The sequence below is a fragment of the Condylura cristata genome, unplaced genomic scaffold (assembly GCF_000260355.1).
Source record: "Condylura cristata isolate star-nosed mole 26May11 unplaced genomic scaffold, ConCri1.0 scaffold00002, whole genome shotgun sequence".
NCBI lineage: Eukaryota > Metazoa > Chordata > Mammalia > Eulipotyphla > Talpidae > Condylura > Condylura cristata.
Window position 1 is genome coordinate 13,226,390 of NW_004567103.1, and position 19,980 is coordinate 13,246,369.

General features: G+C 54.0%; 1 protein-coding gene across 4 annotated transcripts in view; it reads left to right on the forward strand.

Moving 5' to 3' along the window:
• Positions 1-19,980, forward strand: part of TNS1 (tensin 1) — a 186,514-nt gene that overhangs the window by 113,162 nt on the left and 53,372 nt on the right. For all 4 annotated transcript variants that reach the window (XM_012726524.1, XM_012726530.1, XM_012726516.1 and 1 more), the window contains 2 exons: positions 1,139-1,204; positions 2,300-2,416. In XM_012726524.1, coding sequence (XP_012581978.1) covers positions 1,139-1,204; positions 2,300-2,416 — 183 coding nt within the window. The remainder of the gene's footprint in view (positions 1-1,138; positions 1,205-2,299; positions 2,417-19,980) is intronic.

Sequence of the window (19,980 nt, forward strand, 5' to 3'; positions counted from 1 at the left end):
CCATCCATCCATCCACCTGCCCATCCATCCATCCACACACTCACCCATCCATCTCCCCACTCATTTGTCCAGCCATCTATTCATCCAGTCATCCATTTACTCATCCATGGACTCCTTCTTCCATGTATCCATCTACCCTCTCACTCAGCCTTCCATCCATCCAGCCAGCCGTCATCCATCCATCCAGCGTCACTTGTATGCCTATGTGTTCAGGGATGTGCTAGATCCCGGGAACACAAAGAAAAGGGGGGTCAGGCCCTACCTCCTGGGAGCTCATAGTCTTGTGAGGGTAAGTATCTCAAACATGATACTGTAAGGTGGTGCCCACATGATGGGGACATAACGGGGCCCCCAGGGAGTAGACACCATGCCTGCTGCAGCTTCTCATTCGATGAGCAGTGGATGGTGATCTGTGTCCAGAATGCACTCAGGCAGAGAGCAGAGAGTGGGGCTGAGTTACGGAGGAGGAATCGGATCCCTCAGTGTAGTGTGGCTTATGCCGGAGAGGGATGTTTCTGTGATAAGCCTTTCCCCCAGGAGGGCAAAAGCAGAAGAAGCTGTTATGGTTGCAGAAATGAACATTAATGTTATCTGTCAGCCTTAACATAGGAAAATAAGGAATGGCTGGCAAAATAAAGGTGGGGTTGGGAAGAGGCAGGGAAAAGGAGGGCATAGAGGGTATCAGGAGAGACCACCGGACACGGACAGATCAGAAAATAGAGTCTTAATATAGTACTTAACATTTCACAGATAAATCAATAATAACAACTAGGTTTAAGAAGGGAAGTGGGAGTATCGTTAAGTAAGCCTAGTTATTAATCATCAGAGTGGTGGACCAATGGAGATCATTTAAAATTGATTTATCTAAAAATGGTGGCATTAAAAACAGGCTTTTACTTAGAGTCTTAGAGGTAACTATGAGTAGAATAAGAAATAGAAACGGTTGCCTCAGACAGTAGGGTAGTGCTAAGGTGACCAGGAGACTTACTTCATGATACATGTTTTCTTTTACGTTATATGTATTGTGCTGTCAATCACACATACTTTTTGCATTTTAATTTTTTTCTAGAAGGAAACTTCCATGGAGTCCATTTTGGGAACTGATTGCCTATTTTTGTTTTCCCTTCTCCTTTTTTAGATGATCGATTTCCAGAATATGGCAAAGTGGAATTTGTATTTTCTTATGGACCAGAGAAAATACAAGGTATAAGCACGTTAAAGTCCATTTATGCATTCCCTTCTTTTCAGCCTGACCTGTCCCCAGCCCCTCACTACCCACCACTCATCTGTGTCAACTCACCTGTGACCAGGGACCAGGGGTAAAGGGTCTGTGCACCATAGGGGACCCCAGCGAGACATGAAACAGTGAGTTAATCTCTGGATAATAAAAATAAAAAAGCAGACAGAAAGGCGCTGGGTTGGATAAACTGTCCTGATCCTGTTAGGTCATTATCCTGTTATATCCAGAGACTGGGGGCCATGGGGAGATGGAGGGAGTGGCCAGGGACACGCCAGGGTGCTGATGGGTGACAAGTATTTCTGAGGTGATTCAATCTGGAAGCGAGAAAGCCAATTTTATAACAGCCCTCAGACTGGTTATATGTGGAGACCACTTGCGCACCATCTTATTTTTTGAGAACAGGATGGGAGGACATGAAGTCAGGTCACAGCCAGAGAGACTGGATAGACTAAATAAAGGACAGCCAGGCTCCGGGAAGGTAACTCCCCTGGTCTCTGCTGTCTTCATCTGCTCTCTCTGGCTGCGTCGGAGAGACTGCCTCACCCCTCAGGTGTCTGCCTGGAGTGGACAGCATTTAAGTTGTGTGTGTGTGGCTGGGCTCAAGGGGGTGGCTGCGATGACCTCTGTCCTCTCAGTGTGAGGCTGTGGTCTTCCTGCCTCCCCTTGCCCCATGCAGATGGCCACAGCCTCCAACACCTCCCCAAATCCAGGACCAGACCCCCTGTTTTGTTGACACTGCCGGGGCCCCCTGGGACACAACACAGAAGAGAAAGAGGCGGACACCCAGTGAGAGGCCCCCGACCTTTCTCCTGGGTGGGTCTTCATTCCTCAGTGCCCTGTCCGGATTTAGCTCCCTGACCTGGTATGAACCTTTTCAAGAATGCAAGAAACCAGACTCCTGGGTTCTCCATCCCGCTGAAGCCACTGGCCCACCTCTCCAACCCAAGAAAGCGAGAAGTCCCCTGGGGAGCCTCTCTGTGAGCGCGTTGGCTGTACCGCTTTTCCAGCTGCTGATCTCTCTCCCCCTTCTCTTTGCTGTCCCCGCCCCCTCCTGCCTAGGCATGGAGCACCTGGAGAACGGGCCGAGCGTGTCCGTGGACTACAACACCTCCGACCCGCTCATCCGCTGGGATTCCTACGACAACTTCAATGGGCATCGAGAGGACGGCATGGACGGTAGGTGGGACCCTCGGCCCAGACTCGCTGCACCGCACGGCCCTGCCCACGGGGTCTCGACGTTCCCGGGCTGCGATGCTGTCCCGGGTTCAGCGAGGGGCACAGAGTCCAGAGCAGTGGGAAGATAAGGCAAAATGTAAACGTGTTAACTAACAGAGACCACCAGAGAATGCAGCAAAGCAGCCGCGGGAGTGTGTCGCTGGTGCCAGGCGCGTCTTGTGCACAGTGAGACAGCAAGTCCTCTGGGACAGGCAGGGAGCATTCTGAGAGCTGGAGTCGCCTGGAGGGCTCCCTGGAGGAGGTGGTCTAAAATGGAGCTCGAGGGTCTGTCTGTGCTGCACACACCTAACTTTGATGAGGTTTCTTTCTTTCTTTTTTCTCTTCAAAGATTTATTTATGCTTACTGGGGTACAGGCCAGAGGTGTGGTGGGTCACAAGATTCAGAGACAGAGTGGGATGCAGAACAGGCAGAGCTACTGAAACACACTGCTGAGGGGAGCAGCGGGCGGGTCAGGAGAGGTCTGCTGTGTCATGTGGGTCAGCTCCCTGGCGGGGGTTCGAACTCTGCTGCAGTGGCCTTGGAGAGCCTCATAATGCGGTGCTTTAACTCGGTGCGCCACCAGGGTGAGCCCTAGTGAGGTTTCTTTTAACCTGATGGTGAATTTCTGCAGGCCTGCTGCTCAGATCCCTGAGGTCAGAGCACTAAGAATGTAGGCACAGCAGCCAGGGTCTGTGAGCTTTCATCAACAGCCAACAAAAATGTTTGAGAACTGGAAACGAGTGGAAAGGCTCCAAAATTTGAAAAGAAAACTGTGGAATTGAAATTAATACGTGTTTAATTTAGCTTCAAAACCTGCCATTATGTCAAATGGTCAGGCTGCAACTTAGCCCAGTTCTTGAGAGGTATAAATGGGTGAGACTTATTCCGGTGGTTCATTTGAATATTGTGATGGGGTGCGGGGTGGGGCCTTGAGAAGTGAGTGAGCCGGGAGCCGTGATGTCCTGTCTGGAGTTTGTCTGGGGGCCTCTTTTCTCAGCTTATACCTGAAGGATCTGGAAGGATCCTTGGGACTGGCTCCCACCCCACTTGCCCCACCCCCAGTCTGTTTTCAGCTGGGGCAATGGAGACCCTGTCTCTGAAGGGGAGGGACCGCCTCTTTACTCTCAAGGCCTGGAAAGTGTCCTTCCAAGGACAATGGCTCCCTGCCTCTGGGCTTTTCCCAGCTAATACCGGCTCTGCAGTGGGGCTGTGCGGACCCTGGGTCATGAGGCCAAGCCAGGTGACGGAGAGCCAGGCCTGCCTGCCCTCACCCCTCTTTTTGCTCTGCACCCCAGCCTTCTGCCTCCCTCTCCAAGGCTTTGGATTTGTTGACTCATTCTGAACATGTTGGAGGCCTTTTCTGACCTTAGTGACCCTGGCATGAGTGATGGATTTCAGAGCGAATGGGACCGGGAGGGCATTGGCCTGGAATTCAGGGCTTGACGGGAGTGTGTTGACATGCAACACTGTGAAGCTGATGGCTTGTCCTCATACCCGCCCCACCGAGCTGCCTCCCCAAAGCGCGCCTCCCCTGCTTGGGCCCCACTGCCCGTTCTGGGTGACTAAAGAGGAGGCACAGGCTGAAAAGAACTAGTTCTGAGATACCAGTGCTGCCAGCTTAATTGTTTATCGTTCTGGGGATGTTTGCATTTTTTCACAAGAACACTTGGCAATTTGAAGGAATTTTCAATGAATAGAAAAGTGCCAGGCAAACAAAAGTTAAAAGAGAAAGACGGCGTGATTGTGGGAAGGACAGGGCTTGGGATGCAGTGGGTGTGAAGGAAGGAAGGAAGAAGGGGCGCAGACAGTGGCGCAGAAGCTGCCCGGGCACAGTGGGAGGCGGGGAGCCAGGGACGCCCCTGGGCTCGGGAACAGTGGGAGGCGGGGAGCCAGGGACGCCCCTGGGCTCGGGAACAGTGGGAGGTGGGGAGGCCAGGGACACCCCTGGGCTTGCTGCCTTTTGCCCAGCCTCCCCTCTGCTCCTGCAGGGAAGGGGGTGGAGCCGGAGGGACCTTTGGCCAGTTAAAGGTCAGCTGGTCCTGCAGCGACAGAGATGCCCCTGTCTGGAAGACGGCTGAGTGCTGGCCCGAAGCCTTCAGGGTGGCAAGGGAGGTTGTGCAACTAGGGGAGACCCTGCCCATCCCACTGTGCTCCCCGGTGATTTGGGCTGGGCTCCCCACCAGGACAGGGGCAGGACAGTGACCATTGTCCCAGTCCTGCTTCTTCTCCTGGTTTGGGGCACTTCTGGAAGGTTCTAGATTCTGGGGCCTAGAGCAAAAAACATTTTCCTCTGATTTATTACTCTCTGGTCAGAGAGATTGCAGGGGCCTGAGTGTAGCTTCCTAGTTGTGGGCAAGGCCCTGAGTGTGCCTGAGTTTCCTCAAGTGCTTGCTGGGGAACAGTGAGCCTAATTCTCAAGAAAAACTCAAGCAGAGATTGGGAAGGAGCTGAGCTGTCTGTGAGTGGTCCTGAGCTTGGGGCTGGGCCCCGAGGCACTGGGGTGACCCAGGAGGCTGCGCCTGCTCTTTGAGAAGTCTCTGCCCTCAGCGCTATAGGGCAGGAGGGGAGCCGGTGTGGTTCAGAGCCTGGCTTCTTCGACCCACACCGCTGCAGCTATAAGCCCTCTGCAAGCTAGTCAGCCCTCTGTGGTATCATCTCCTCGTCGACAGACCTACAGATGATGAGACCCTTGCCCCTGGATTAATGTAGCAGTTTTCATGAGAGGCAGTTAGGAGGTTTAAACGTGTGGCTCTGTTATAGGCCATGGAGAGAGGGGCACCACTGAACCCCCAAGCCTGCCTGCTCTTAATAGGTTCTGCCATCTGCCGCATCAAGACAAAACATATAAGACTTTAATGAAAAGGAACTTTAATACAGTGAGTATACAAACACGGAAGACAAAGAATATAATTTCTAAATCAAACACCTGAAGTCACCCATCCCCTCATGGGCAAAAGTCCACCCAAAAGGGATTGGCCCAAAGCAAGGCCTGAAAGCTGCCACAAGACTAAAGCACCTTCTGGCCGGGACCCATAGAAAAGGGTCAGAAATGGCCAGACAAGTCTGGGAGGAAAAGAGCAAAATCAAAATCATTATAAACACTGCCACAGTCACCTCCCTACAGGTATCTCACCCACATCTGCCTTAGCCAGTCCAGGGCCAGGAAACAAGCCCGGTTTCTTCCTCACATGCTCTCTGCTCCATGTGGCTTCCTCAAGGCTCCTTCTGGCTCTCCATCCTGCTGCCTTCAGATTCCTTCTCTTCTCTTCTTTTCTCTGCTCAGCTCCACCCTCCTGGGTGGGGCAGGGAACCTAGAACTTCCCCTTTTCCCGGGGACCACCCAGTTACAGCTCCTGGAGCCAAACTAGCCAGGCTCCCCACCTGGGCTAAGCTGCCATCCTCACGGGCCATTTTGCTCAGTGCCAAAACGCGGATTCAGTAACTAAATCATTTTGAACACCTTTTGGGGAGCAGCTGAGGAGGCCACCCCATGGTCTCTGCTGTATCCGCAGGGACTGTGGCCAGCAGCTCAGGACTGAGGACAAGGCCCCTTGGCTCTGGGGGCCAGCTCTGACTTTGCCACGCATGAGTCACCACCCTTCAGTGCTTACAAGCACCCTTTGGGGGACCCTCTCACTGTGTCTGGAGAGGGAGACTGGCCACAGAGGAGTTCAGCAACCAGCCCGGGGCGCCTGGCCAGAAGGAGCAGGTCCAGCTGTGGAAGCCCAGCTCTCACCACTGCTGTGGGCTGGCTTGGGGGCTACTCCCAGCCTGTTGTGGGCATCCGTGGCCGTCCCAGTCCCTGTTGAACTTAGGGTGGTGTCTGTCTCCTGAGCCCCCCACCTGGCACCCCCAGACACCCGGTTGCCGCTGTCCAGCCTCTTGTGATGAGGAAGGGGCCAGATTCAGTGGTTTGGTGCCCAGAGACCCTGGTGCTGGCTCCCGTTGGGCACTTAGAGGGCTTTTCTCCCTCCCCCACCCTCTCAGGAGGGTGTGGGGCTGCCCTGGCTTCTCAAAATAGATAGGTTGGTTGCCTGAGGTGAAACGGGACCCTTCCTGGGTGTGTCCTCGCTTCTATTTCAGGCCTTTGGGACAGGGGACAGGAGAGGCCAGTCCCTTTGGAGCCCACCCATGTCCCAAGGGGCAGCAAGGACTCTGAGCCAGTTGATCAGGCCAGAGTCATCTCCAGCCTGGTGCCCCCAAGTGGTCTGGGCCCAACCTGGCTCGCCAGGTCACAGCAGCAGCTCACTGCTGCAGTGAGAGGCAGTCAGCGCTGGGTCAGGGCCCCGCTCTTCCCCTCCAGGAGAGCTTGACTCAGCCCTTGTCTCAGATCTGTGCTGTGCTTAACCCCTTCCTAAACTCCAGGTCCAGGTGTGTGGCATGTGATGCTTAGAAGCTGTTCACCCCTTAGGGCTCCGCCAAGCAACAGCAGGGCTGTAACACCAGGCAGAGAAATCCCCGCGGGCACTTCTGGTGCCTGGAGCTGACCTTCCCAGGTGGCCTGGCCCAGGCCAACCACAGGGCCCCTTTAGTGCCTTCCTCTACAGCGAGGAAGCTGGAGGAGGAGCCTGCAGACGTCCCCCCTTGTGTGACTCACCTTTGGGTGATCTCACCTCCCGTTGTGTCCACCTGAGGGTGGAGAGGAGATGCTCTCGCCGGGGTTATGAGATAAGAAGTAGAGTTGGTGTTTGAATCTAGGGGTTTGACTCCAAATTGCTTTCCATCTCCCTTGGAGTGCAGCTTACTCAGGGCCGGTGCCCCCTCATTCAGGTGGCTCCCACAGAGTGATCATCCAGGCCCTCAGACCCTCAGGCGACAGAGCTCATGGCCACACAGGCAGGCCATCCCATGCCACTTTGGAAGGTCTGGGAAATGGCACCAGAGCCAACCAGAGGGAAGGTGTGCCTGTGTGTGCGGGCAGGTGCGGGGACTTTGGGAGGCGTGCTCTCTCCCCTGGACTTAGGGCAGACAGGTGCAGAATCCAGTGGAAACTCAGCACTGGGCCTTGGCTGACCAGAGGGGGCTGCGGGCCTTGGGACGCATGGCCGGGAGCAGCGGCGTGCCAGCTGGCCCAGGGCTCCTTCTGCAGGGAGCGTCCCCACTGCTGACCCCGACGGCCTGGCCTCTTGGTCTGCTCGGGCAGCCACAGGCTGTGCGACTTAACAGACCTTGCTCACTGTTCTGGAGGCCAGAAGGCCACCGCCACGCTGAACCCGTCTCCTGTGGCCTTTCTCTGTGTCTGAGCCTCCTTTGCTGATCAGGAGAGTCAGAATGGGTGAGGCCCACTACAGGACCCTGTTAGCTTCATCTCTGCAGAGGCTGTATTTCCACCCACGGTCACAGTCAGGTTGAAATGTTGGGGGGACACACTTCAACCTGAACACCTGGGAAGGCAGTTTTTTCTGGGGGTGCTTGGATGCGTGAAACCTGGGTCCCGAGTGAGTAGGACGGACGGTCCGGGGTGGGTAGAGGGGAATGCGGCCCTCCCCCAGCCTCCTCCTTGCAGACTGTCTCTGTCTTCTTCCAGTTTGGTCTGGAGCCTGCCAGCTCAGGGCTCTGGCTGACACCGTGCTTTTTTCAGCCTCCAGAAGCCCCATTAGCTCTTTGGCCTGAGTTCTGAAGCCCCGTGCCCAGCTCCTAGTCCCCGTGGGTGGGAGCAGACTGGTTTTTGCCTATGTGGCACAGAATCCTCTCTGCCTCCCCCAGAGTGCTCTCGGGCGGGCCTTCTCGGAAGCAAGTCTCAGCTCCAGGGGTTCGGGCTGCCTTCCAGTCCTTGCTGCCCACCCTCCCCTGACCTCGTCGGACGCTGTGTTATGTAGAGGGATCGGGGAGATAGGGTGGGGGAGACACAGCTTGTCCAGGGCCAGAAGGAAGAATGGAGAAAAGGACAAGCTTGCTGGCCTGGCTGAAGATGGCAGGTGCAGGGCTCGGGTGGTCCTGCAGCCACCCCACCTCTGGCTTTCACAGGAATGATTCCCATCAGCCGTTATTTGTGGGCACCCCGATATCAGGACCTGTGACAAGGGGACTTGTGCCCAAGCTCCTCAGTCTACAGGATCTGTGAGGAGAGACAGTGTTCTTGCTCAGGGGGGTGTTTCGGGACGGGGAAGGGGGTGGTCCCCACCCTCCTCAGCTTCTTTTGTCTGAGCCGGTCACCATGAAGTCTCCACGTGGTCAGTGATGCCCTTTCATGGGCTGCGTTTGTCTCAGGATTCTCTAAATTTTTCCTTCTGAGGGAGAGGAAAGAGGGAGTGAGAAAGACATTAGAAATGGACAGAGAATAAGAAGGACAGATATGAGAGACTTGGAGAGACAACAGGCATTTGTCTAGGGGACAGGGCATTTGGGCTCTGGTGTCTTTGTCTTTAGAAGAATGTTTTCACTTGGCTTCCCATTTTTTGGTCTATATGTCTTTATTTTTTCCTACCACCCTCCCTTTTTAAACCTCACAAACCTCCCTCACCTAGTTTATTAATGTTGGCTAGTTTTTTTTTTAAGATTTATTATGCATATAGAACTGGGGTACAGGCCAGAGGTGCAGGGGCGGTGAGAGGATTCACCAGAGACAGAGTGGGGAGCAGAACAGGCTGACTGACGAAGTACACTGCTGAGGGGAGCAGCGGGCAGGTCAGGAGAGGTCTGCCACGCCATGTGGTCACCTCCGGGGCAGGCGGGATTCGAACTTATGCGGAAGTGGCTTTAGCTTCTTAGTGCTGTGCTTTAATCCGCTGCGCCACCAGGGAGGGCCCCAATGTCGGCTAGTTTTTGTGTCTTATTTTGTGCAGTTCTCTGCTATGTAAACGTCCAATATTTTTTTTTGTCATTCTGACTTGCTTTACTGCATGTAATTCCCTTGAAACTCTGCTCTGGACGTGGCAGGGTTTTGTCTTGCCTCGCCATAGTGTGGCTCTGCCCCCTTGTTCCAGTCTGTGTCAGCGGGCTCTCTGGTTGCTTGCACCAGCTTGCTAGTATAAACAGTGCTGTAAACACTGCAGAACATGTATTTTTTTGAGGTGATGGTTTCACATTGTTTTAGATCGATGCCAACAAGTGGGACTGCTAGCTCATAGGCTGTCTCCAGGTTCGGGGTTATAAGGTAAATCACTCACTCCTTTTATCAGCTCTTCTTTATTTTCTGTAAAATGTGACCATTGGAATATTGGTTCTTTTACTTCTTTGACCGCAACCATTCTTTCTGAGGACCTGCAGGAACTTGCTGGTCCAGCATGACATGGCCTAGATGGTAGCCGGCCTTGTGGGCCTGCCCCATGCCAGGGGCCTTTGACTCTGGCTTTGTGACTATTGGATGAACAAGCAGAATGGGCAGTATATCAGGAAAAGTCACTTTATTTTGTCTTTCCCTGCCTTAGGTCTCCTCTGACCCCAAATGATATACCTTTGCTGGTCACTTATAGGTGATAAAAGGTCTGGTCACAAACATGCCTAGTTGCCACTGAGCTTGGTGCTTCATCCAGAGTTGGTACCCCTGCTTGGGACAACCTGGTTGTCAGCTCTGTGTGTGTGTGTGTGTACACCTGCGTCATGAGTGTGTCGAGGACTTGCTAGATTTTATCTGTTTTTCTGATTATTGGAAGAGGGGAAGGGGTGAGAACATTCTTGCTTGCCTGGTACCACTGTTAAGTTTGTGCAGGCACACTGTGTAGAGACAGGCAGGGGTGATATGACCTCTGTGCCCTTTGGGATTCCAGAGGCTGGCTGTTTCTCTTCTCCTCCCCCATGACAGCAGCTCTTCAGAGCTCACGACTTGTCCCCAGCCTCACTCCCTCCAGCCTCCTCCTGCTAAAGGCGATTCAGCCCTGCAGGTGACCCTCTATGACAGGGCCTGAGGCAACCCTGGACTGGCTCTCCCTTCCCAAGGCCCACAGGAGCCCTCAGCAAAGCCTAGGGTTGAGGTGGCCAGACCCCCTCTCTCTGTTCCCGGCCTCCTCTCTCCCTCGCAGACTTCAGACCTGAGCGGGCCTCCTCTCTCCTGCTCTCTGTGCTCCAGCAGGCTCATGTTGAGCTGAGCCACTCTCCTCTAGAGTCTTACTTCCTGGTATTTTGCTCCTTCATACGGATGTGTGTGAGGGTACAATTTAGAAGCCCCAGTTTTCAGCCATCTCTGTCTTAAAAAAGGACCTAATAGCTAACACATATTTTCCTATATGGGTCTTCCTTGGTGGTGGTACAGGGTTGAAGTCTCAGCACTGTCAAGCTGACACCAGTCACTGAAGTCTGAATTCGATCCCTGGCCAGGGACCCCCATGGCACGGCAGACCTCTCCTGACCCGCCCGCTGCTCCCCTCAGCAGTGTATTTCAGTCAACCTGCCAGTTCTCTCCCACTCTGTCTCTGGTGAACCCTCTTACCTCCCCAGTGCCTCTGGCCAGCACCCCAGTTCTTGTATGCATAAATAAATAAAAATAAACCTTAAAAATATTTTCCTATATAGTAAAATATTATACTGATAAAATTTAATGTATAGTAACATATAAGTTAATGACTTAATTGCTATAATTTAATACCATAGCTTCACCTGTTTCACGTGTCTCTAGTTTAGCGTCACTCTCTAACCAGCTGAGCTAACCAGCGACTGAGGTGTGTATAGTTTGATTGTCCTTCATGTGCTTAGAGTTGCACAGCCCTCTCACTGTGATCTAATAGTAGAACATTTCGTCACCCCCAAAGCAACCTCATACTTATCAGCAGTCATGCCACATTCGTTTTCCCACCCCCACCTAATGTACTTTCTCTTTCTGTGTAGATTTGTTCATTCTGGACATTTCTTGAAGTGGAAGTGTACAGTATGTGGCTTCTCATGGCTCTTCCACTCCGCGTGATCTTTTCAGGGTGCCTCTGTGTTGTAGCACGTATGGGTGCTTTGTTCATTTTTATTGCCAAATAATATCCCACCATCTAGCCCAGCACATTTTGCCTGCACACATCAGCTGATGAATATTTGCGCTGCGTCCTCCTTTGGATATTACCAAGAGCACTGCGGTGGGCATCGATGTTCAAGTTCACGTGCAGACTTGTGTTTTCAGTTTTCTCAGCAGGCGTCCAGGAGCGGCATTGCTGGGCCCTGTGGCAATTCTAAAGCTAACCACTTGCAGAACTGCCAGACTTTTACCCAAGTGGCTGCCCTTTTGCCATTCCTGCCAGCCAGAGTACGAGGGCTGGTCTCCTCACATTCACGTCCTTACCGGCCTGGCTATTTTCTGTCCTTGGGATTCTGGTCATCCTACTGGGTATGAAGTAATATCTGGGTGTGGCTTTGATGCGCATTTCCCTGACAATTAGTGATGCTGAATGTATTTTCACTCTAGTTGTCCTTTATATATCTCCTTTGGAGAAATGTCCTCATGACCATTGTGCCTTGCACATTTTTGTCTGAGTTATGAGTTCTTGACATTCTGGGCATAGGTCCTTTATCAGATAATATGATTTACAAATATTCTCCCCCATCCTGTGGTTTCTATTTCCACTTTGCTGAAGTCAATCATCTCTTTTGCAAGCCCTGCACAGTGATTTTCTGCCTGACTTTTTGGAATCTGGCCTTCCTTTTTCTGAGGCTGTGGTCACAACTGAATCCCCAATGCTTGCGTATTAACATGTGACTACAGCGAGTGGTTCTCTTTTGTAAGTGGGAAGGTCGGGGTGATAACGGAGAGCTTGGGGACCTTGATTAAGGGAATATCCTAGATAAATGGTGAAGGCAGGATTCCAAGTTAGGCTGTTTAGGGCTGGAGTCTCATCATTTTATGGACTGAAAGATTATTCACCTGTAGCCTGAACTGTGCTCGGTCTGATTCTTTCAGTCCTGGAACTGGCGTCGGCTGAGCTGCCCGCTTTGCTGAGAGGGAGGTTGGGTTTCAGATCCCTGCAGGGCAGAGCAGCACAGAAGCCCCCAGGCCGCTTCTCATCCCTGTGCCAGCTACCCTCCACCTCCCTGCAGCCATGCCGGATGGTGGGCTGGAGAGCTGGCCCTTGGGGGTGTGGGAGCAGGTGGCCGGGTGGTGAGAAAGCACCGCCATCCCCATGCTGGGAGGGACACCTGTGCCCAGTGGGGAAGACCTGTCTTTGCAGATTTGCTGTATAACATTCTTGCTTCTGAACTTTTGGGGAAGATGGGGGAAGGAACCAGTCAGAGGAGAGTGCCAGGTTGCAGGTGGTGCTGGTTATCCATGAAACAAGTTTCAGGGTTGGCAGTGATGTCTCTGCCTCTTGTCTCTGACCAGAAGCTTTAGGGGCAATTTTTTTTTTAAGGATTTATTTATTTATTCGTACAGAACTGGGGTACAGGTCAGAGATGCGGAAGATGAGAGGATTCACCAGAGACAGAGTGGGGAGCAGAACAGGCAGATCGACGAAGTACACTGCTGAGGGGAGCAGCGGGCGGGTCAGGAGAGGTCTGCCACGCCATGTGGACACCCTCCGGGGCAGGCCGGAATCGAACCCCTGCGGAAGTGGTTTAAGCTTCTTTGTGCAGTGCTTTAACCCGCTGCACCACCAGGGAGGGCTTAGGGGTAATTTTTGAAGCACATGTGCCGAGAGCCTGGAGTTTAGCACCAAAGTGATTTTGGATGGGAAATCAGGCAGCCTTCTGAGCGGCAAAGTCAGGGTCAGGGAGGGGGCGGGGAAGGCAGGAGGGAGATCTTCAAAGCTGCTACTGAAAGCTGTCCCTGTTCTAGCCGTCATATAGGACAAAGTGCAAGGCTGTGGCAGGCAGGGTTTGAGTGAGTGCAAGGTGGGACTTCCCGCCTCAGAGAGTGATCAGCTGCGGGGGCTGGGTCTTGGTCCTCTTGGCTCCCTTGGGCAGAGACCTCCAGAAACAAGGGAGGTGTGTCTTAGGGTGGGATGGTCGCCAGAGAGTAACAGAGGCCTGAATGGTATGACCTCTTCAAGGGGGGTCTGGGGACCTCCTCTTCCCCCAAAGGAGCATTCTCTCTGGACCTTCTAGAACCATCTGAGTGCTGAGAATTCAGATGTGAAGCTGTCCTGACATTGTGAGTGAAGGAGATGACACCCCTGACCCAGCCACCGGGGGCCACTTGATGAATGCTGATCCTTGTTGGGCAAGGCAGGGCGTGGCGGGGTTTGGCCCACGCCCTTGGCTGGCCCTGCTCGGCGCGGCAGCTGGCAGGCTTGAGGAGCAGTGTCTGGCATGGAACATCCAGTAAACCAACGCCTGCCTGAGTGAATGCGTCTTTGGTTGCTGTAATCTCTGCCATCAGGTGGCAGGCACCTGGCCGGCCGGAGCTGCTCAGAGTGGACACTCAGCTCCTGGCCAGTGGCCTGCGTGCCACCAGCTGCCCTCTCATGCTCAGATATCAAGCCGCAGGCAGGGGAAAAGGAGAGCATGCAGTCTTCCCCTTCGACCACCCCCTCCCTCCTTTCCTGCTAGGCCTGTGCGCCTTGCACAAGATACTCTCCCCTTTCTGTGGCAAGAAAAGAAATTCAGATACTCTCCCTTACCTGACTAAAGCTGCGCTGGCCCCCTCCCTCCCACCCTCTCTCCTCCCTCCTCCCCCTCATAACTTAGTAGATCACCTATACATGGCTGATGGGTCTGTGTGGGCCCTGGCGCTGTAGGAAGTCGAGCCCTGGAGACAAGGCGTGAGGGTTAGGTGAGGGCTGACCAGTGCATGCCCACTCTGCCCCACCGCCTGATGGAGAAACATCTCGACCAAGAGTCACGGCTTCCCAGAAGAGAAGCATCTGGGGCTAGTAGTGCACTGCAGGAGGGACTCCACTAATCCTGGGCCTGGGAGGGCGAAAGGCATTGGGAACGGAATCAGTTTCAAGTCTGAGAGTGTCGTAATGGCTTTGCTCAGACTAGAAGCAGGGGGGAGGAGGACAGTCTGGTGGCGGGGCCCCCACACGACCTTGTGGCCCTGCATGAGTGGTGGGGAGTTAGTGGAATAATGGAGTTGGTGACAGTGGGGGCGTTGGAGTGGGCAGGGGAGCCCCCATACACACAGTAAATGAGAGAGCTGTGAACAGGTGACAGATACTCTGGAAAGAGCTGGAGCAGAGTAAGGATGATTGGGAGTATGGGGGGATGATGCCTAGTGGTGAGCTGAAATTTTAAACAAGGACGGTGAGCCTAGAGCACAGGGAACACGGGACACATGAGCAAAGCACTGAAGAAATGAGGGAGTCCACTGAGCATTGTCTAAGGAAGAACATTTCAGGCAGCTGAACAGCAAGTGCAAAGGTCCTGAGGCAGGAGTCCACCTTGGGGAGCAGTGAAGGGGCTGGCGTGACTGCACTGGGCGGTTTGGGCAGAGTAGTGAGCTCACTGAGGGTGGGGAACCCTGAGCTCTTTCACCTGTTGACGTAGTGGTAATCTCTTCATAATGCCACATGAAGAACTTTTTTTTTTCGGCTTATAATCTTGCACTGACCCTGTCCACTGTACTTTATTTAACTAGCATTTCATTGAACTGTATTTACGCAATATAGGCACTTAGGCTGCTTCCAGTCTTTCGCTGTTTACAAAAATGCTGCAATGAATTCCTTTTGCACATACCATTTTCATCTCTGCAAATCTGCCTATGGGGTAAATTCCTAGAAGTGGAGTTGCTAGGTGAAAGAATAGATGCATTTATAACTCTGATGACTTCTATAGTGCCAAATTGGTCTCCATCAGGATTGCATTCATAGACATTCCCACTCAGAATTTGGTGGGGAACAGGAGGAAACCCTGCTCTGTCCTGTGTACGCCCACCCTCCATATGGGAGGCATTATCAGCTGCCTATCACTCCTCTACTCCCTTCACGATCCTCCTGCAAGCTTTGTTGCATAGTTCAGACTTGACAGATGAGGAGCCGGCACAAAGAGGTTGGTGACTACCATTTTACACAGCAGACAGATGCAGAGTGTGGCTTCTGATGCCTGCCATGTCTCACTGTAGTCTCCCAAGGGTGGGATCCTGAGGAGACCCGTCTTCCTGCCCCATGAAAGTGGGGGCTCAGCAGCCTGGCCTTGGAGAGCTCTGGGAGGAAGGGGCTGAGCTGAAAGGGAAGGTCTGCCTGCCTGCATGGCGCTTCCTGCTGCTGTTCTGCACCCTTGCAAGTGGGCAGCAGGGTGGGACAAGGCCAACACCCAGGACCTGGAGTTGCATTGGATGACCTGGTCAGCCCCAGCCTTGCCTCGGTTCCCTTCTGCCGCCAGCATCCATGGTGAGACCCGGGAGGCTGTGATCTGACTAATTCTGCCCCGGGTGGGAGCTCCAGCCCCTGGCTGCTAGATCAGCTCCCTTTGGGGATTAGGTTTCAGCATTTCTCTGATGAAAATAAGTCCGCCTTTTTATTGCTTTGCCTGGCCCTCGGAACTTCTGCAGCCTGGCATGTATTTACAGACTTCCTGTAAATCACTGTTTCTGTCCTAGCCCCCAGGGGCCCTGTGGCTGCTGCAGAAATAGACTCAGATGAGGAGTTTGGCCTCCTTGATCCACCCAGACAGGACCAAGCAGAGAGGAGATTGGGTCCAAGGACTCTGGAATCCAAACTGCTGCTGGTTGAACATCTCTCTTAGTTGGGTGCCAGAGCATCTAGAACTAGCCAGGAATTCAGGATGTACCCTGCCATGGCACCACTGCACACACGGGTACCTGAGGCCCACCAGAGGTCAGTCCATGGTACTTTGGTACCGGATTCAGTCTGCGGCTGTTGCTGCCAGGCCTGCCTGCTGTGCAGGAGGTAGCATCAGTGCAGCGGAGCAGTGGTGGCCTGCCTTTCTGCAGACCGTCTTGCCTGGGGAGAGCTGCAGGAAGGGAACAGATGGCGGGACTGGGTTTTCTTTTTTTCTTTTAAAGATTTATTTATTTATGCATACAGAACTGGGGTACAGGCCAGAGGTGCAGGGGTGGTGGTGAGAGGATTCACCAGAGACAGAGTGGGGAGCAGAACAGGCCGACTGATGAAGTCCACTGCTGAGGGGAGCAGCGGGCGGCTCAGAAGAGGTCAGCCGCGCCATGTGGGTCACCTCCGGGGCGGGGATCGAACTCATGCTGCAGTGGCTTTGGCTTCTTAGTGCTGTGCTTTAACCCCCTGCGCCACCAGGGAGGGCCCGGGACTGGGTTTTCATGAGCGCCCTTGCACCCCACGCTTCTGCCTAGGGGAGAGAGACCATGGTGTGTGGGTGGGGTGAACAAGGCAGCTTCTGGAGAGCACTGACCAGGCCCAGCATGTCCTATGCACACAGGGGACATGGAGTTTTTTGCTCCAAATTCCCCTTTCCCTGTCCCTCCCCTTCTCTGCTCTAGTACTATTTGCTCCCTCTGATCTCTCTTGGAGAGATGTAGGATGACCTGCCCCAGAGACAGACCTGGGACTCTTCACCCACCCTCCGGGCAGGGGCCTGTTCAAGCTCCTCCGGTGACTTATCAAAGCCGCAGGCACGGCCTCCCTTGTTCTGAAGCAGCTGCAGAGCTGTGGGTGGGTGGGGGCCCCGGAGCCCTGGCTGCCTGCTCATCCCCCACCCAGTCTTTACATCTTTAGAGCTAGTCGATGTCCTGGCTGCTTGTTGGAGGATTTCACCTTGTGTTGCTTTGATTGCTTAAAAAAAAAAATTTGTTAGCACTAAAGAGTGCTTTGATGTTCTCTTCTTTCTCCAGGGGCAGTGAGATCAGATTTTGATATGAAAGCTCCAAGCTGCTCAGATCTTCCCTTATCCTTCCTGCTTCCCTGCCCCCTTCCACACAGGCTTGAGAACCCTGGGGCACCAGGCAGGCACTCGGCATGAGACACAAGACAGTGGGAGGCCCGGGGCCGGGGCCGGGCTCCTGTCCCCTGACCAGACCCGCACCCCATGGCGTTATAGCTTCTGTGGGCCAGTAGGTCACCTCCAGGGTGACCTTGTGCTGCAGACACTGTCTGCTTCTGCCCACCGGCTCACACTTGTCAATTGGCTCACAATGGCCCGAACACCCTGGGGGGCGTCTACAGGAGGCTCCATAGAGTCAGATTCACAGATGGACCCGTGGGAGAGGAGCCAGACTGCACCCCCCCCCACACACGCATCCGTACATCCCGTGTAGACATGGACCTGTGGTCTACAGCCCCGTGTCTCTGTCCATCACAGCGACCCTCTGCTACACCAGTGTTCACCACAGACCCCCACAGACCCCACCTTGCTGCGCACCCCACGGCATGCACGGCACCTGTAACCGTAAAACTGCAAGGCCAGTTTGGTGCCCAGTACTTGAAGGGTCAAGAAGGGGGCTGGCCCCTAAGAGCAGACACGGGTTCATCTGTGTGAATTCATTCATAGGCCAGGTGGGAGGCAGTTTCCTGTGAGTTTGCAGAAATGCTTCAGGCCCTGAAGCATCATTTGTGTACATGAATCAAATTCCAGGGGGCCACGTTCACTGGGATGGTGGCTTGGGAGGTTGTCTGCACCAGCAATATGATGATGTTCCCACCTGCACTCCCTCTTTGTAGCTCCTCCAGGCTCTAGGGTCCCAGGCCTCTCCTCTGTTCCTCCTTCCTCTCTGCCAAGAGGAAAGAAAGAACTGGAGCACCCAGAGTGGCAGTTCAGTCATGCACGGTCTCCAAGCCTCAGTCTTTTTATCGGGAAGTGGGGTGTGATGGTAGCTACTTTGAAAGGCGGTTGTGGAAGCAAATGAGAGAACAGCCGCCAAAGCTCAGGCGTGCAGTTGACAACCCACCTGCCCTGCTCTTTTCTGCTGTCTCACTTCTCCTGGCTCCCAACCCCCACGGTCTCTTTCCCCATTCTCCGGCTTCCTCCCCCAGTGAGGGCAGCTATTGAGAGAGCACCTGTGTCCCAGGAAGCAATAAGAGTAGGGGGAGGGTGGAGGGAGGTGACACTTGCCCAACTCTGGCCTCCCCCTGGGAATTGACTGTTCCCTTCCTGAGTAATCCGCTGGCACTCAGGCCCTTGTCCCGCTCTCCTCTCTGGGTCCTCAGCACTGAGCCTGGCTCTTGGGAAGTGTGTGGAGACCCTGGAAGGCTGGGCCACATGGCGGGGGCCCTGGGGAGGGCACAGGGCTACCTTGCCTCCACTCTCCAGTGGAAGCTTCCAGTCAGCCTGCCTTCCTTCCCTGCTGGGCTGGCGGGCAGTGAGGAGGTCTGCAGAGGCCAGTGACCCGTCCCCAGCCCTGGGCAGGCTTCTTCCAGTACTTGCTCCTCCTGCCATCCCCCCGAAGTTTTAGAGTTCCAAGCTCATCTTGTTCTCCTCACTGTTTTACCACTTTGGAAACTGAGACCCAGGTAAAGGACATGACCTGTGCAGGGTTGAGTGGCACATTGTCCCGCTGAGACTGGGCAGGAGTCACAAGTCTTACCCTGAGCTCTGTCTCTCAACTTCTGTGACTGCCCTCCACTGGCTTCTCTTCTGGGCACTCTGGGCATGGTGTAGGGGCTGACCCGTGCCCTGCCGGATGGTTAGCAGTGTCTCTACCCATGAGAAGCAAGAGTGTCCTGGATATTTGGAGACATTGTCTCACACGCCCCCCAGGGTGCACGTTGCCCCTAGTGATGACCCTGGACGCTGGCCCTGCTGTGTCCTCGGCCCTTGTCTGTGGGACCTCACCTCTCCCGCTTGTAGAGCAAACAGCAGCCCTTCCCTGGGGCCACCATGCTTCCTGCGTTGTTCTAGAGCTGAGCTGCTTAGAGACCAAAGCACTCTGCCATTATGATCCTTAAGAGAACGAGCAAAAAGCCAGATCCGGACAGGCTTCCCCCCCTGCCACTGAAAAGGAAGAACCCGGCAGCAGGGGGCTGCCTCCCCTTCCTCCACAGAGGAGTCCCCTGAGCAGAAGGCCCTTGCCCTTCTGGCCTCCCGCCAGAGCCTGCTGGCTTGTTTGACCCACATTTGGGAAGCGTTTCTTCAGTTGTGGAATTACCCTCCACCATTCCACTTTCATTGTGGGGCTAGACTGAAGATGTTTGAGGTTTTTTTGTGACCAATGTCTGACCCGTACTTGGCAGTGGGGTGTTCTTCCTTTGGGGAGCCAGAGGCCCTGGGTGGCGAGCTCAGCTCCAGCCTGCGGTGTGCTGGGAGATCTCCCCTTCCTGGGTGGGGAGTCAGGGTGGTGGGCAGGGCCTGATGCACTCAGCTGGCCTCAGGGCTACCCGTGTTGGGTCTCCAGGAGAGGCCTGGAGTGGCTGCACACAGCTGGCTTCCACCTGACAAATCTGGGGTCTCAAACTACACTAAATATGTGAGGGAGTCCAGAAGCTCACCAGGCCTCTCCTCTGCCTCTGTACCTGGTTTTCATGAAACCAGCCTCTTACCGCTATTTGGAGGGGCAGGGGGCACCCAGCTGCCTTGGATAACAAAATGGATACTTTACCCTCCAGTTTCATATACCCCAACCCCTGGAGGGAGACACTTTTGCCTTACCTGCTTTGCTCCAGCTGTTTTCTGCAGTTATTTATTTATTTACTTTTAAAGATTTATTTACTTATGGATGCAGAACTGGGGTACAGGCCAGAGGTGCAGGGGCCATGAGAGGATTCACCAGAGACAGAGTGGGGAGCAGAACAGGCAGATCGAT